This window comes from Rhinatrema bivittatum, chromosome 4, assembly GCF_901001135.1.
Source record: "Rhinatrema bivittatum chromosome 4, aRhiBiv1.1, whole genome shotgun sequence".
Classification (NCBI taxonomy): domain Eukaryota; kingdom Metazoa; phylum Chordata; class Amphibia; order Gymnophiona; family Rhinatrematidae; genus Rhinatrema; species Rhinatrema bivittatum.
In genome coordinates this window covers 294,727,414-294,744,978 of record NC_042618.1, presented here as the reverse complement: position 1 = coordinate 294,744,978, position 17,565 = coordinate 294,727,414, and the positions used below count along the sequence as shown (strand labels likewise).

General features: G+C 43.1%; 1 protein-coding gene and 1 long non-coding RNA gene across 2 annotated transcripts in view; one reads left to right on the top strand and one right to left on the bottom strand.

The window, feature by feature from the left end:
* LOC115090739 overlaps positions 1-2,145 on the top strand; it is a 98,655-nt gene extending 96,510 nt beyond the window's left edge. Inside the window, exon 3 of the long non-coding RNA XR_003856490.1 lies at positions 1,757-2,145. This is a non-coding gene — a long non-coding RNA (uncharacterized LOC115090739). The remainder of the gene's footprint in view (positions 1-1,756) is intronic.
* THBS1 (thrombospondin 1) overlaps positions 1-15,326 on the bottom strand; it is a 204,542-nt gene extending 189,216 nt beyond the window's left edge. Inside the window, exons 1-2 of the mRNA XM_029600203.1 lie at positions 14,918-15,326; positions 7,375-7,952 (exon numbers count right to left, since the gene is read on the bottom strand). Of these exons, the coding sequence (XP_029456063.1) occupies positions 7,375-7,952; positions 14,918-14,984 (645 nt within the window). The 5' untranslated portion in view covers positions 14,985-15,326. The remainder of the gene's footprint in view (positions 1-7,374; positions 7,953-14,917) is intronic.
* Between the last annotated feature and the right edge of the window lie 2,239 nt (positions 15,327-17,565).

Below are 17,565 nucleotides of genomic sequence, written 5' to 3'. Positions count from 1 at the left end.
GAGTATTCCCTTTTTTTAAGTATTATTTGAATGGGTCATTAGCAGTCCTTTATTTACACATTCCACCCTACTCATGATTTTATAAACTTCTATCATATCCTCTCTAACTTACTCTTTTCCAAGCTGAGGAGCCCTAACCTGTGTAGCCCATTATCATAGGCGAGCTCTTTCATCCCCTTTATCATTTGTTGCCCTCCTCTGCATCTTTTCTTCTCACACTATAAAAAAGTCAAAAGGTCAATGAGTTGCTTAGCCAATCTATTTGTTTCTATCTCAGCTTTGTTATTTTGATTCCAACTAATTGCAAGATGTCAGGTACCATGGATTCACTCCCCCTACATAAAACTGTAAGCATCATTTCAAACAACAATACCTGAATAATGAAGGGTGACCAGTGTTATGTTGTCTTTTAAAGAGAGATTCAGGGTGATCCAGGAAACTGTACAGACCAGTGAGCCGGACATCAATGTCAGGCAAAATGGAAGAAGCTATTCATAAAAATGAAATTATTGGCTTAATGGGGAAGAATTAACATGATGTTAACAAAAGGAAATCTTGCCTTATAAATCAAATTTTTTTAATTTTTTGAAGATGACAATAAACATATAGTGGCTTTCTCCTTCAGGAACTTGTCCAAATCTTTTTAAAATCTAGCTTTACTAAGGGGGTCATTTACCAGACGGATCGCACGTGATAAGGGACGTTTTGCATGCGAAAAGTCCCTTATCGCGTGCGATACCAAGATTGGGGCGGAGTCAGCCCTGGAAGAGGAGGAGTCAGGGTGTCACCAGGGCCGACTCTGCGAAGACGCCGTGGACGACGAAAAGGTAAGGGCCTTTTCGCTTCCTACTTTGTGCCCAATAGCTACACCTTCTATGGTGGCGCTATAAATTTGTAGATGATGACACAATTATTTAAAGTTGTTAAAACAGCAATGAATTGTGCAGAACATCAGTAGAACCTTAGGCAACTAGGAGACTGGGCATCTGAATGGCAGAAGAAACTTAATGTGGGAAAAGTGCAAAGTGTTGCATATAGGGAAAACTAATCCCAACTACAGGTACACAATACTGGGTTCCATATTAGGAGTCACCACCCACAAAATGGACATTGGAGTCCTTGTAGACAGTACATTCATGATCCTCAGTTCAATGTGCTGCAACACTAAAGAAAAAAATGGAATGTTAGGAATGATCTGAAAAGGAATAGAGAATAAAATGAAAAATAACATATTTCCTCTATTGATCCCTGGTGTGCTTGCACCTTGATATATTGCGTATAGTTCTGGTTGCCCCACCTCAAAAATACTGTATATCTATTTCTCTGGAAGTAATCATTTTTCTTTGATGTATCTGCTGTTTTTACTTTTAAAGGACTTCAAAATCAGATATTTCAATGGAAAGCACTTATTTCCAGGATAAAAAAAAATTCCTGAAAAACAAATCCCCAGTCACAAGAGCAAAATAAGCTGGGCTAAATCCTGGTTTAGTTCCTAAATGTTATCCCTACAGGAAGAAATCTTGCTTGATTTAAGACTTTTTCTTATTGAATGCAAGGGTTGGGGGAAGGGGTCAGCTTAGTAAACAGGCCCTAAGTGAACCAAACCACAAAACTGCATCAAAGCAAAAGAAACCGAAAACTGTTACAGGAAGGGAAGTCTCAGCCAGAGTAGTTCTCTTCAGACTACTACCAAAGGACACAAAGAGTAGCAACCTAAAAAATACTAAGTCCCTATTCTTTTTTAAATATTTCCTAGATTCTTTAAAGGACATAGTCCCAGGACATAATGTTTCCGAAACAATGAGCAAATTACTCGCACATATGTGCAGACATCACTAAGGAAAAGAACAGCAGCTGGTCTACTCCAGATACAGAAGCACCGCAGTTGCAGCACCTCCACCAGGCATACACACTGGAAGACTGACCAATCTCAAGCCATAGAACATCTGGAGAACAGACAAAACAATTATTGAACATCCTATGTGAGAGACACTCTTAAAACTGAACAATTAACTATGGTAAACCTGGTATGTGGTGAACTTATTCATGCACACCTGCACGCTTCTTTAAAATTTACATAATGGGTTGCCCACCAACTTGTTGCTTTGTCATTGAAGTCTCTCCTACTGGGAAGGTATAACTGTAAAGCTGAAAAATATGTTAAAGGTGCAGATCCCTTTGCAAAGTTTTATGTTACTATTGAGTGAATTGTCATCACTATCTAATCTTACCTGAAAAAGGGGGGGAGGGGGGGACTTTTAAAGATAGCTGTTATTAGCCTGCAAATGTGTGTTCCCCAAATGGATAGAAATAGAGCCCTCATCTAATGCTATCGGTAGAAAAAATGGTAGATTTGATACAACTGGAAAGACTGGATGTTAAATTGCTAAATTACAGGGTGCCTACATACTATATTATAGCATGGGAAAATATATACTTGCTCCTACCTAAAGATTGTTTCTATGTAAACCGGCATGATATGACCTGTTCATGAATGCCGGTATATAAAAAATCTAAATAAATAAAAAAAAATAATAATAATAAATATAGGAAATCCCTTTGTAATATGGGCTATTCTGAAAATTGGTATGGAGTTATGAAAACAGAAGCTGTGTTATTGGGTGGTAGAGTAGGTCTGATTGATAAATGCATGCATGTGGAAAGGTGGGGGGAATGAAAATCAGGCACAGCATTCAATCAAAATGTATATTTTGACTTATCTAGTCTGTTTTAATACACTGTGGAGATTATACCAGCTGAAATATAAAGTACAAAGTTGTTATGTTTAGATATTGTGTGACTAAAGAGAATTTTAAAAAAATGGATGAGTTGCTTGTAATTTACAGATTTATATTATTAGAGATCAAATTTTATCATTCTGGGACAATTTTGAAAGTGTGTGTGACTTGCATGCCTGTTTGTACTTTTTACCATAGACCTGCAAACTAATTTTCAAAGGCAGAATCTCCTTAAAAATCAGTGCCAGCAGGGAACATGGCTCTTTCCATGTGTACATTCAAACCTGCTTTGAAGCAGATACAAAATGTAAATGCATAGGGATTTGAAAAAAAACCAAAAACAAAAAACCTGTGAATACGTTCCCGCCCCTGACCTAAACATGCCCTTTTATTCCATGGGTGAAAGAACCCATGTTCATAGTTGCCAGCTCTATGGGTGCAGTGGCGGCTTGAGCACTCCCAGCATTGAGTAAACTCCTTCACTGTAAGCAGGGAGGGGTAGTTTGTATTGAGTTTAGCATCCTAAATCATTTTGAAGAGTTGGTTCCTATGCCCATGCTGTGACCAGCATCTGGTACTTTTACTAGTAGGAAGGTAGGGACATTTTCAGCTGTCCATGCTGTGGCTATTTAACCACATAAATGTTTTGAAAATTATCCTTCCATTACTGTTTTCTATAGTTTAATAATAGGAAATATAAAATTAAATCATTCACTATCACTGTCTAGAACAGTGGTTCTCAACCTTTTTTTGGCCGGGACACACCTGACAGATGGTTCTCACATGCGTGACACACTAAACATGTGACCATCATAGGGCTAAATGTAAATATGCACTCTGCATCCACAGGAATCCCCTCAACCCCCAGCAATGAGTGCAGAGCAGATCTAGGGCATTACCATCTACAACTCACCATACAAAAAAGATATTCTGGTTCTGATGACATCCCAGTAAAAGCAAAACAGATTTCTTTTACTACCAGGCAAAATAGCCTTCCTTATGAAAAGACAGTAATTTACCACTAATGCATATCCTATTGAGAAAACACAACAAATAAGATTGATACAAATGCCTACATGCTAGTTAAATACCTCACCTCAGTCACACACCCTTCACCAAGTACAGAAAAACCACAAATTATAAATATGGAGACAGAAACTGGAATGGAAACCAAAAAAGCCATTCTGCATGCAGAGCAAACCTGGAGAAATGGAAAGAGAAATATAGCATCTAACAGACTCTCAGGATTTGCAATAATGCACACAAACTAACCTGCACAAAGTTACACCTATATTATAGAACACACTCAAACACTAACAATCCTATCTAAGAAATACAACTATTAAACCAGGCCCTAAACACTAATACATTTCCTGTTGGGAAAGCAGAATAAGCCAAGCTGCTATAGAGCCCCACACAGAAATAATTGTAAAGCTATACTAAAAATGTTGCAAAACAGCTGCTGAACAGAATAATATCCAACAATTAAAAACTCATAAAAATTATTAAAACATGTCCAAATATCAATACAATATTTCAAAACAGACATCGCATAATACCCAATAATTAAAATGGCAGTTAATCAAGAAAAATAAAATTTAAAAAACCACCTTTACTTACCCTCTCCAGCAACTCTCCTACTCCTTTGCCTTCCAGGCCAATAGCACTCACCAGAAGCAGCAAGGGCTGCTGAAGCTCTGTCCCCTCAGTCCTCTTCCTTAGCGCCCACAATCAGTCACTCACACACACACCCCCAATTAGACCCCACGACCAGTCTCGGTCTCTCACACCAGTCATTTTCCTGACCAGTCTCTCTCTCTCACACAGAAACACATCACCTCCCTGACCAGTCTCTCTCTCAATCACACTCATGGTCTCTTATATACAAGCTCTCAATCACACACAAATGCTCTCGTACCCATTCACACTAGCTCTCACCCAGGCTTCCATTCACACCCAAGCACTTATTCACACCAGCTCTCACCCATGCATCCATTTACACCTACAGACACCAGCTCTCACCCATGCATCCATTCACACCCACAGACACAAGCTCTCACCCAGGCTTCCATACACACCCACAGACACAAGCTCTCACCCAGGCTTCCATTCACACCCACAGACACAAGCTATCACCCAAGCACCCATTCACAGCAGCTCTCACCCTGGCACCCATTCACACCCCCACACACAAGCTCTCACCCAGGCACCCATACTCACAAGCTCTCACCCATGCATCCATTCACACCCACGGACACAAGCTCTCACCCAGGCATCCATTCACACCCACAGACACAAGCTCTCACCCAGGCTTCCATTCACACCCACAGACACAAGCTATCACCCAAGCACCCATTCACACCAGCTCTCACCCTGGCACCCATTCACACCCCCACACACAAGCTCTCACCCAGGCACCCATACTCACAAGCTATCACCCAAGCACCCATTCACACCAGCTCTCACCCTGGTACCCATTCACACCCCCACACACAAGCTCTCACCCAGGCACCCATACTCACAAGCTCTCACCCATGCATCCATTCACACCCACGGACACAAGCTCTCACCCATGCATCCATTCACACCCACAGACACAAGCTCTCACCCAGGCACCCATTCACACCCACAGACACAAGCTCTCACCCATGCATCCATTCACACTCACAGACACAAGTTCTCACTTAGGCACCCATTCACACCCACAGACACACACAAGCTCTCACCGAAGCACCCATTCACACCAGCTCTCACCCTGGCACCCGCTCTCACCGAAGCACCCATTCACACCAGCTCTCACCCTGGCACCCATTCACACCCACACCCACACCCACCAGCTCTCACCCAGGCTTCCATTCACACCCACACACACAAGCTCTCACCCAGGCACCCATTCACACAAGTTCTCACCCAGGCACTCAAGCTCTCACCCAGGCACTCATTCACACACAGACACACAAGCTCTCACCAAAAACGTATTCTTCCTTCACTGCAGGGATGGGCACCCATGGTGGCCTCAGTCGGGGTTGGGTTTCCTCTTCGCCGCCATGGGCTGTGATGGCCTTGCTTGGTCGGGGTCGGGTTTTCCTCTTCACCGCAATGGGAATGGGGTCCTGTGGCAGCCTTGCTTCGTCAGGGTCGGGTTTCCTCTTCGCCGGGGTTGGGTTTTCCTCTTCACCGCCATGGGAATGGGCTCCCATGGTGGCCTTGCTTCGTCTGGGTCGGGTTTCCTCTTCGCTGCCATGGTCCCTTGGTGGCCATGCTTTGTCGGGGTCGGGTTTCCTCTTCGGCCGCCACAGTTCCATGGTGGCCTTGCTTCATCAGAGTTCAACACTTCTATTCCTCTCACCCCACCCCCGGGCATTCTGATGCCTGCCTCACTGGCCAATCAAAGGCTTCCTCCCTTCTTCCTATTCCCACTGGCAGGTGGAAGGGAGGAGGTTTCCGATTGGCCTGTGCGGGGGCTGGCAGAATGAAGGCTTCCCATTGAGCAATGGGGGTAGGAAGAAAAGAGGCTTCCAATTGGCCTGCGGGGACTGGAAAAAGGGAGAAGGAAAATATAACAAGGCAGTGGGACACCGGGAGATGCGACACACCTGCCGGTGTTTGGCGACACACTAGTATGTCGTGACATACCGGTTGAGAAGCGCTGGTCTAGAACAATCAAGACCTGACATCTTCAGCATTTGAGTTAGAAATGATTCATATTTTACCAGCCATTATCTGAAACACAACAAAATCATGTCATAGATAACCTAGGGCTTGATTTATTAAGGCTCCACTCATCCTCCATTCTATGTCTGTGGATAAAAAGGCTAATACATTTGTAAAGATGCAGCTACATATTGCTCTGCAGGCCTCAAAGAGCTCTTAATACTTGCTGTTAAAAAAACAGCAATTAAGGAGGCTAACACTCAGAGTGCATCTTAATAGCCTAACTCCCCTGTTCTCTCTCAACTAGTACTCCTCTTTTTTTCCTTTTAATCCAAGTCTCGCCTCTCCTCCATCCATTTCTCTGCTTCTTAGTTCTCTGATCCCAATCTTCATCCTTCTAGTTCTGTATACATTTCCTGTCTTTATGCTACTCTCCCCTATATTCCCTTCACTCTATAGAATCTCTTCCCTGTTCCATCCTAAGGCTCCCTTTTGTTCTCTCACACTCACCATGGTTCCTTTCTTTCCCTTCTCTGTAGAATCTCACTTATTCCCTCATGTGGAAACCTCTTCTCCACTTAACTCCTTGCTTATTCTGTCTTTCCGTCCCTCCTTTTGTATACCCTGATTCCTTCTCAAGGATCCACTCTTCCCTACGCCCTGCACAATACTTCTAATTCATACTCCATGGCTCTCTGCTTCATCACTCCAATACTGGTCAGCTATAGACATGTCTTCGTACATTTTTTTCTGATTCTCTATTGCAATAGATACTCTTGAATGGTCAGTCACACATAAGAAAACAATGGATTTAAAGAGTTCAATGGATGTGTCAGATGCTTTCTTCTTTAAATGAATTTACTTTACAATCTAGATGGAAATCTGTTGTATTGCACAACCAGAAAAATATGGAAATGTGTCATAAGAACAGTATTTCTGATGACCTTTAGCACAGCTGAGTATTTCTCTTTCATGTTTTTACCTGAAAATTGTCCTTTACTCCACCCTTGGCTATTCTAAGTCTTGCGATATTGGCCAAATCCCGGTTGAAGATCTTCTGGATTGGAATATCTAGTTCAGCATTTTCCATCTTCTCACAACCCACATATAGTTGGGCTCGATCTTCCTGTACAAAGAGTGTAATATTCTTCCAGTGACCTGTGGCTAGGAGGGCATCTTCTATTGACACTACCTGCTGCTTCCCCTCTCCACTAAGAGTGATGTCTAGGGTGCCTGCTCGGCCATTGGACACCAGATTAAAAATGTGCCCAGAGTCATCATATCGCTCTACTGCCAGAATGGTGCCCCGACTCTTCTTGGCCTGGCGTAGAGTGGCTAGTAGGATGAAGCCTCGCTCATTATGGATAGCATCAATCAGGTCCTGAAACTTTTCATCAGCTAGTGAAGGGATTAACTCCGCATTCTCAATCCGGAAGGCAGGACTGGAGGTGTCAGGGCCCTTCACCAGATGCACTCCTCCAAACTTGCGTCCTGGACCCTTGCGACTGTAACCAGTCAGTTCAAAGAGATCAAATACACTGTTATCATCTGCCACAGACTCTGGAAGAGAAGACAAACAGGGGTTAAAGCTCTAGCACCTTCCACAAATTATACAATTTATATGTATGCTTTTATTGTAAACTGTCGAGAATTTTTGATGGTGCAGTATATAAAAGTTTTAAAATAAATAAATAAAATCATAGCCCCATTCTACCACTAGGGGCTCTAAGGATATTGAAATCTTATAAAGGGATCTAGACATGTAGAGTCTGGACAAGATTGGGGGATATCATAGTCTGGAGCCTAGTAGGAACTATTAATAATGCTGATATTTGTTATATATAACTGAAACTAACAAAGATCTAACTCATCCACATAATTAGTATTGAAAGGACTATTAAGGAGGCTAAAGATCTAGATTTGTGTCAGGGAGCATACATTTGACATGCCACATCTTGTTTCCTTGCACAAAACAGAATGGCAGCAAGGGGCGTTTTCCATTTACAGATCTTTTTAATGTTATTTGAATGTTGTCTGTGCCAGAAAAAAAAGTGAAAAGGAGATTGATATGATATGCAATACAAGTGATCATATTTTCTTTTTCAGTTGAAATATTTTTAATGAGTTAGACCATACAATGCACAAACAAAAGACAGAAAAAAACAGTGAGACAAACTTACAAGGGGGATGGGATATATAGTGCCAAATAAATATAGACAAGCTTGACAGGAGACTAACAATAATGGCCGCAAATTATAGGGATGAAGTACCTAAATATTCCTCAAGTGGTCTCCACACTTCTGACCATTGAGCTAGTTGATTAAACTTAATAGCATCAGCCTTTTCATATTTATAATACATACTAAACGAGTTCCACCAAAAATGTTCATTAAGTAAGTCACTATTCTTCCAGTTCGCAAAAAAATCATTTTAATGGCTAACAAAAAAATCCAGTTTTTTATTGGGAGAAGCAAGATGAATCAGAAAATCAGCCGCTCACAATACAGTAATATGATAAGTAATGGGACAATTAATACCAAGAATACAGGATATAGTAGCCCATATTGCATTCCAAAAGGTGTTGACAAAAAGACAACAAAAAAGCATATGGGACAGCAATGCTTTTGGGGAAGATTGTATTGTATAGCTTTTATGTCTATTTATGTTTTAATTATGAATGTAATATTGTGACTCACCACGATCATGGGAGTGTGTAACCAAAAAATATTTTTAAATAAACAAACAAGTGAAATATGAAACACTGATGAATGTGAAATCAATATATCTTTTATCACATTAATATTTTATAGGAGGTACTTCTTAATGTTTATAGATATTACTTTACAGGTTTGGAATGCTGGATCATCTCATCACACTTGTGACTGTGTGATCTCACCAAAATTTGTATGTGATAATGTCACATATGAATTTTGCAAGATAATTAACAAATACTGGAAGTCAAGCACAGGGAGAGGATGGGGGCAGCTCAGAGCCAAGTGTATGGGAAAGAGGGATGCCAGGACCTAACTATATTTCACTATATTGTTTGTTATTTATGTGACCTAGGAAAAGGAAGCATGTCAAGATATGGACTTTTCTCAAGTTTGTACAACCTTTACAAATTGAATGTTATTGAATGTTTTACAAATACACATGTTCTAACCTGACGATCAAAGACGTTTTAGTTACTGACTAGACCTCCTCTCCCCTTATGTCCGCATTCACCCCAAGGAAAGCCAGCTTTCAAATGCCATTGTGTGGGGCATTTTGGGAAACAGACACATCAGTGGCATCTCTAGACAGAACAATCTTTGTTCCCTCTTTTTTTTTTTTTTTTTTTTTTTGGGGGGGGGGGGTCGGGTCATGACAGTGAGGGTAAGCCAAAGTAACATTTTTGTACATCATGCCCATCATCACAGCTCAACCCTCTGCCAACACTGGCTGTAAAAAAAAAAAAAGAAAAGAAGAGGTACAATAAGGAAATGTTCCAAGGACCAGCTGAGCACATTGAAAAACCCAGCCAGTTTCAACCACCTAGCAAAACTAGCATTAACATCACTCAGCCATGAAGTCTGGAGTCTATACAATATAAACCTTGCAGCTCCAGGTCTGTAATGCTCACTTCATAGCCACAGAATTCTCTCAATGGGCCTATGATGAATCCCCTAACAAATGTATTTTAAACACACACACACACACACACATATATTCTGAGGTCACCTCAGCAACACAAACTTTCCACTATTAGATAGCTACTTTGTAAAGAAACACAAAACCTTGTAAAACAAGACTCAGAACTTATGTAGTAAACTACCATATAAAAACAGCACTAATTCACAGGAGTCAAAACAGCACTGCAAATATTACATCAGACTCTAGAGCACCAATACACCTCTTATTTAAAAAAGCTGAACAAATCAGATTGCTACAGATCCCTACAAAAACTAGGCATTGGCAGAATCTCTCACCTCAGTTATACATGCAGAACATGGCAGTCCCTCACCCAATACAAAATAAGGAAATAGACAGACAGAAACTAAAAATGGAAACCCAAAGAAGCCAGTCCATATTCGGTGCAAGATTGGAAAAGAAATGTTTCAGTTACTGCCTACATACACTAAGCAAAACAAAGAATAGGAAATCAACATTTCTAAAGTTGACATATTCCAATATCTAAAAACTAAAAATGAAATGTTCTATTTTCTACCTTTGTTTCTACCTTTCTTTGGGCATTTTATTGTTCAGTTGGGTTGGTCCTAGTGTCTCTTTTCAGTCTTCTCCAAAGTTTTTATAGGGTCTCCTTTCTATTTTCCATTTCTTCTCTCTCCTTTCTTCTGACATTATTTCCCTCTTCTCTGCCTCTCTAGCCACTCATAATGAAATTTCACCTCTCCTTCTACCCCTCCAGTTCTGTCTCCCACTTCATCTCTCACCTACTTGTTTTCCATCTCCCACTCTCCCCTGTCCTCCCATTCGTCCCCCAGCCTCCTATTCCCCAACTCCCTAGCTCCCATTTGCACCCTCTTTTCTCATCTATCTTCCTTTGCCAAACATCCCCAGCTTCTCCCCATCACTCTCCTCTGTGGCTTCCAGCCCCTTTCTTCTATCTTGTTACCTCTTTTTCATCACTCCCCATTCTCACCCTCCCTCACATACTATTTATTTCCTCTGACTCCCACCCACTCTCCAGTCTTCCACCACCTCTTGATCCATCCCTACTTTTCAGCCCCCTTCTCTTACCTTCATTTCATAACCCCCCAGCCTATTTAACACCCCTACCCTCATACTCACCTAAATGGCAAGTATCCACTGCCCCCCCCCCCCCAATCTCTGCTCAGTCTGAATCCCCAATTTCAGAATACCTGTTCTCCCCTCCAATTCCCAAATTCTGTTTTTCCCCTGTTTTCCATGCTCAACCAGTCTGAGTCATTGCCCTCCAGATTTCCCATTCCCTGAAATCTTAAAGTCCCCTCTCTCTCTCACCCTCCCCTCCACCAAGAATCTTCTAACTGCTTTACTATTTCCTTCCGTGGGTGGTACCGCTAATCCATCAGATAGCTGAAGCCAGAAGGCTCCCTATAAACAGATGTTTCCACTACAATGGTGGCAGAGAAGCAGCCTCTATATGAAGTAGGGATACCTGCTTATGGTTCAGGGTGACAAGTCATCTGTGGGTGTGTGTGTGTTAGGCATGTGCATTTGTCTGAAACAAATGGGTAAAATGCAAATAAGACCATTTTTGTTTCATTCATGGATGCCTGAAACAAATGGAGGGCGCTCACAAATTTAAACACACATTTTTGGTTTGTTTTTATTTCCCATTCTAATATTTGGCCCATTGAAAAGTGCTACAGTGAGACTATTAACTATAACAACCAAGAAATTCCTGAGTGAAGTAGTAGCCAGGATGGAGCTGAGGCAGGTGATGAAGGCAAGTATGCACGCTGGAGGACCAATCAAGGTAAAGCTGCCCTGCTCCTGATGCTGCATCTTGGGTCTTGCTGCCATTCAGCTTTGCTGGCATACCACTATGTTACACCTTGGCAGCTTTTCTGCCAATCTTCCTTGCTGCTACATGCCTTATTTTACATCCTGGGGGTCTTGCAGCCACTCTGTCTTGCTTCCATTCTCCTGATGTCCCACTTTGGTGGCTTTGAGGCTACTCAGCCTTGCTGCCATACCACAAATTTTACACCTTGGGAGTCTTGCTGCTCTTCTGCCTTGCTGCAATACCCAAGACTGTGCACCTTTGGGTGTTCTTGCACCTCTCATGGTGTCTTGGGATCTTTATGCCACCCTTTGTTCTGCTTTCTCCCTCAATCAGTACCTGAGGGGTTTTTTTTTCTGCCAACTTTGCTGCTTTGTTCCCCCTTCATAGCACCTTAGGATGATTATGCCACTCTTGGTGCCACCTTGAGGGTTCATGGTACAGTTATTGGTGCCCTCCTTTGAAGCCTTAGGGTGTTCTTGCCACTTTTCCTGCTGCTTTGCTTCTCTTGTGGTGCCTTGGAGAAATCCTGCTGCTAATGTTACCTGGACGTAATCTGTACACAAAAATAAGGTGGCACCGTGGAAGGGGTGAGGGTAGAGGTGAGATGTGTGGAGCCAGGGATAGATGAGTGACCTCTGCAAAAGGCCAGGACCAGGACTGGGTGTGAACTCTCTCTTTCTCACATACACACACACACACACACACTCTCTTCAAACTCTTAAAATGCTCAATGAGCACTGGTGGACGAAGGACCACCAGTGCTCATTGAGATGAGATGCAGGATCATTGGGGAAAGGAGAAGGCACATAGAGAGAATGGGGCTCTTTCTCTTTAACCCCCTCCTCCTCTCTGCCCTGGTGCATCTGATTCTCCATCTCCAGCCCCCCATAAATTCCCCAGTGGTATTCGTCCTCCCCCACCCCCAGTGGTCCTAAAGCCCCTAATCTAACTCTGGTGATCCTCGAGCCCCTCTTCTTGGAAATTTACCCTCTCCAGCAACTCTCCTCCTTCCCTCCTCAGCTGGAAAAGTATAGGCCTTTTCTTCAAGCCAGAATCAGCTGGCTCATTTATGCCTTTGGTGGTGGTGGTGGTGGTGGGGGGGCAGGAGTAGACTGTTGTTCACTATCTGCTGTCCTCAGTCTCCTTAGACAGGGGTGCGGGGTCTGGAATTCAAAAGCATGGCCTGCTCTTTGTCTCCTTGGGAGTGGATAAAAGGGAACATGCCACATGCTCTTCTTCCTCCATCCCCACCACATCCAATCCTATGTCCTCCCCTATTTCACTCTTTCTCCACCCCTTCTGATCAACCACAGATTGGCCCCCATTCTGATCACTGACTCACATAGTCTCTCTGATCCCTTTACTCACACTCAACACCTTTCATCCCCTGACTCACTCTTTCCCCCACTCAACCCACAGCATTTCTAATCCCTTCACTCACTCTTTTACCTTCCCAAATTCCATCACTCACTCTCCTTTCCCTCCCTCTGATCCCTTCACTCAAAACCCTTCTCCCCCTTCCCTCATTCACTGTTGGTCTTTTCACCCTCACCAGTGTGGTCACCAACAACAGAGGCAGCAGGACCTGGGATGATGGTGTGATAAGCAGGAAGCCAACACACCAGGAATAGAAAAAGGAATGGGGCTGACAGGCATTCATCCTATGCCTTTTTTGTTTTTTTTAAATCTTGGCTATTGTCCCTCACAGCCTCCTAAATTGTGCTCGGAAATTGCACAAAAATCAAATCCATGTGGCTGTTCTTGCCTCAAGATAAGCAGGTCCACTCTGTTCTCTGCTCCTTCCAAGGGCTAACGATCCATGCATCTACTGGCTCGTTTCTGTTTAAACAGGGGAGTCAGAATTTATAAACACTATAGACTTGCTCTGCTCTCTAGAGAAAAGATGGCAGTAGGCTGTTCTGGTTTGTTCTGCCAGAAATGAAGCCCTCCAAAATGGACAGAAAGAGGGGTTGAATTAGTACAAGTTTCAAAATCGTGAGTTTTAATGCCATTTATCAAGACCAAGGTTGAAGCCTTGACAAATGACACTATAGATCACAAGTTTCAGACTTATGTTCATTTAAACCCTTTTTTGTGTCAGTTCTTTGCTCTGCTGTGTCTGCCTCATATCACCCCTTCCCCTTCTATTCCCTGCAATACTGGAGAAGAAATGTGGGAGGGAGGGGCTGGATTAGGGAGCAGAGTGGCTCTTTTCTTCTCTGTGTGCTCCAGGCTCACACTCTCCTCTTCTCTTCCCGCAGGCTGCCTGGAGGAGAACATCCCTGCAGTTCTAACTCTTAAAGAAAGTGCTATCTCTGAAAGAAAGTTCTGTGTTCTTGACCATTCCCCTACAAATTAATAAGCCCTGACTGTTACCCTTTTTAGAGCCTTAGGCTATTCACGCCACTTTCGGTGCCACTTTGCCACATTCTTGGTGACTTGGAGTTCTCTTTCCCCTTCTGAAGATGTCTATCCACAAGTTTCATTAGAATTGATTAGAAAACCTCAATTTTGAACCTCAAAATTGGCTGCATTGCTTCCCCCATTGACTTTAATGCGAAACAAAAAATAAATGAATCGAAAAAACAATTGTCTTTTGTTTGAAACAAACAAAACAAATGGATGTGATCATTCATACCAATAAACAAACCAGAACAAAAAAAATTGCCTCTGCACAGAGAGAGAGAGTGAGTGTGTGTTGTGTGTGTGTGTGTGTGTGTGTGTGTCGGAGTGCCTTGCCACCCTGTAGGGACATCCCTGCCAACAGAGCACACACTTCCCCCTCCCCCTTACAATATACTGCCAGAAAAATGACCACTTTTATATCAAATGAAGCCATCTCTTCAAATACAGATGAACTGCTCTAAAGCTCCACAACTATGCCATTGTAGGGAACGAACCGCAAAGGAACTAAGCACGGATAGGATTATTCACGGGCACAGGTTAAGGCACAAGATCCGATACAGGATCGGGCTAAGTATCAAACACTGGAAAAAGGTTCAGGCTGCCTGCGCCACCAGACGCGCTCTCTCACCTGGGATCTGGCTGCTTGTGCAGACGGTCAAGAGCAGGAGGAGGGAAAGGGGCACAAATAAATTCATCCCGGAAACCCGCTGAGAAAGAACCAGGGCAGCGCCTGGGGGAAATTCCGCGGCCACTGTTAGGTACAACTGGACCCGACAGTCCGAAGCTTTGATGCAGCCAGGAAATCCGTGCCCGGAGAACTTCTGGTCTCTTGTGGACAAGACTAGATCAGGTCCCCGAACTGTATTAAAAGTGCTTGAAAGTCCGTGTACCTCTCTCCAGTTTCTTTGTGCTCTATAAGGGAGGCAAGATGCGGGAGCTCCGAGGGGTAACCAAAAGCACTGCTCTCTTTGTCCTGTGCTCTGGCACCGGTCCGCGTTTCTGCCCTCGTTGTATTGAGCTTGCCCTTGGCCTCACAGCAGCCCTTTAAAGAGGCTTCTCGCATTCCTTAGCCAGCAGTAGCCAATCAGAGACCGCCTAGCAGCCGTGCAGCTCCTGTTACACAAAGAGAAGCAACAGCAGCAGCCTCGGGAAGGAGGTGACGCAATGTTCAGGAATTTCAGCCCCAAAAGCTACACATCCATAGATTTCAGCTTCCTGGGACAGCATTCATACAATAACCTGTCCTTTTAGTAGCTATATTCTAGTCTGCATTAAAATACGGAGTTTCAAACTCTCTTGGATGTTAGGGGAAACTCAAAAGTTAAAGGCAGCACACAGCAATGCCATATCTATGCGGCCCACCAGGTGGCAGTGCTAAGCTAGTAGCAGAGCAAAGTCTGCGGTCCTGGTATAGAAAAAGGTAAGAGCAGCCTGTTCTTAAATTACACAGAAATCGAGATTGGGAGAGTGAAGTGGTTTATTGTATCAGTTTCTGATCATGTACTTTTCCTGCAGCCAACTCTTAATTCGTTTAGTTGCCTTACAGCAAGCTGTTCTCCAGTTTGAGTTTTGTTGGAATTGCGAAACATTTGGAATGAGCATCTGGCCCGAGCTTTCCTTCTGGAATTCCATTCAGGGTCCAGAGCCCGAGTTTTAGTCTGCTGTGTTGCATCATCTGCTAGGAATACAGGACACCTTCTGTCTGCTCTCTTTCTTTCTCCTGTTTCATTCTATTTTCTTCTCACCTCTAAGTCTCTCTTCCTCCTTTTACTCTCTACCATCTTTCATACATTTTCTTCATCTCTCATCTTGATTCCTTTATCCTCTTTGTTCCTTTCTTCTTTCTTCTCATTGTCCATCTACATCTCCTTTCACCTTTTCGGTAAACCATACTAGACAGATGTGTCTCTAAATTGTACTTAGAACTCTGATAAGAAAGATTCCACTTCCTCCCTAAGAAACTCCACTAACTAATTGCCCTTACTTCACTAATTGCCCTTTTCATTCATCTGTGGAGGTGCAAGGCCTGCAGATATATATGTAGCCAAACCCATGCACTTTCCCTTTACACATTGCCTGTTCTGTTCAATATCGACATTGTGGAAGGGATAGAAGGTAAAATTTGTCTGCTTGTGGATGATACTAAGATCTGAACAGCGTGGACACGCCTGAAGGACTACAGAAAATGAAGAGTGATTTAAGAAAGCTTGAAGAGTGGTCAAAGATTTGGCAGCTGGGATTCAGGGCAAGCTCTGTAGTGTTTCCCACAGTGCGAATGCTTCTTGTGTCAATGATCCCCAGATTAAGATTTCAGGAAGCTCTCCGATTTACCACTTTAAAAGTTATTTGCTAATGTCTCCCCTGGACTTTGTCTATTGGGGGTTTCACTTCTGAGATGTTTTGATTATTTCCTAATATCTGTTCATCTTCCGTGGGTTCCCTCCCGATGCAGTTTCTTGAAACACGGCCCATTTCGGGGGCCCGTGAAGCCATTATGATATACGGTGGTGATGCTGACATATTTGCCCAGTATACAATAAAGATGTTTTGAACTGTAAAAGACATTTAGACTTTGTTGTCCTTCCTCTTGGATATTGTCTTATTGATTACTGCTGGGATTCAGTGCTGAGAAGTGCGCGGCCTGTGAGCGGAGGTAAGAGGCTGCTCGCGGCTAGGCCCATGAGCAGCATCGCAACAATTTGGAGGTGGGATGCCCAGCACCGCATGCTGAGCAAGCATGCCACAACTGCATTTTGGAAACAGGACTTGTTGAAATGCCAACAAGCATCCTAATCACTCCCAGATCCCTTAATCTAGGGTCCTCCCTTACCCACCCCATTCAACTCCTGGGAAGCACGAAAGGAACTACTCGATTGCTCAGTGATGCCTACTCTAGCATCTTTAACAGTCATCTGAGTAAGCCACAGTTTAATATTCTGAGTGCCCCATAACATGAAGTGGTTCTCCTCCATTTTATCCCTGAACTGCTCATTGTAATTAAGACAGGCCCATCCCTCGTAATCTCTATACTCTTCTAAAATACTATCAGCATAAGCCAATAAGGAGCCATATTCAGAGGGATCCTAATGCCCGACTGCCCTGACCAATCTCAAAAACAACGTACCCCATTAAAAATATTCCTGGGACCTTCTTCATACCACTGTGCTTATCCTTCTTCTTCCCCTTTCCATGTCCTCTCCTTCCTTCCATTAATTTAAAAATATCAATGTACGAGCGCTTGTTAATCCGCTTCCTTAATCTCTTAGACACACTCCC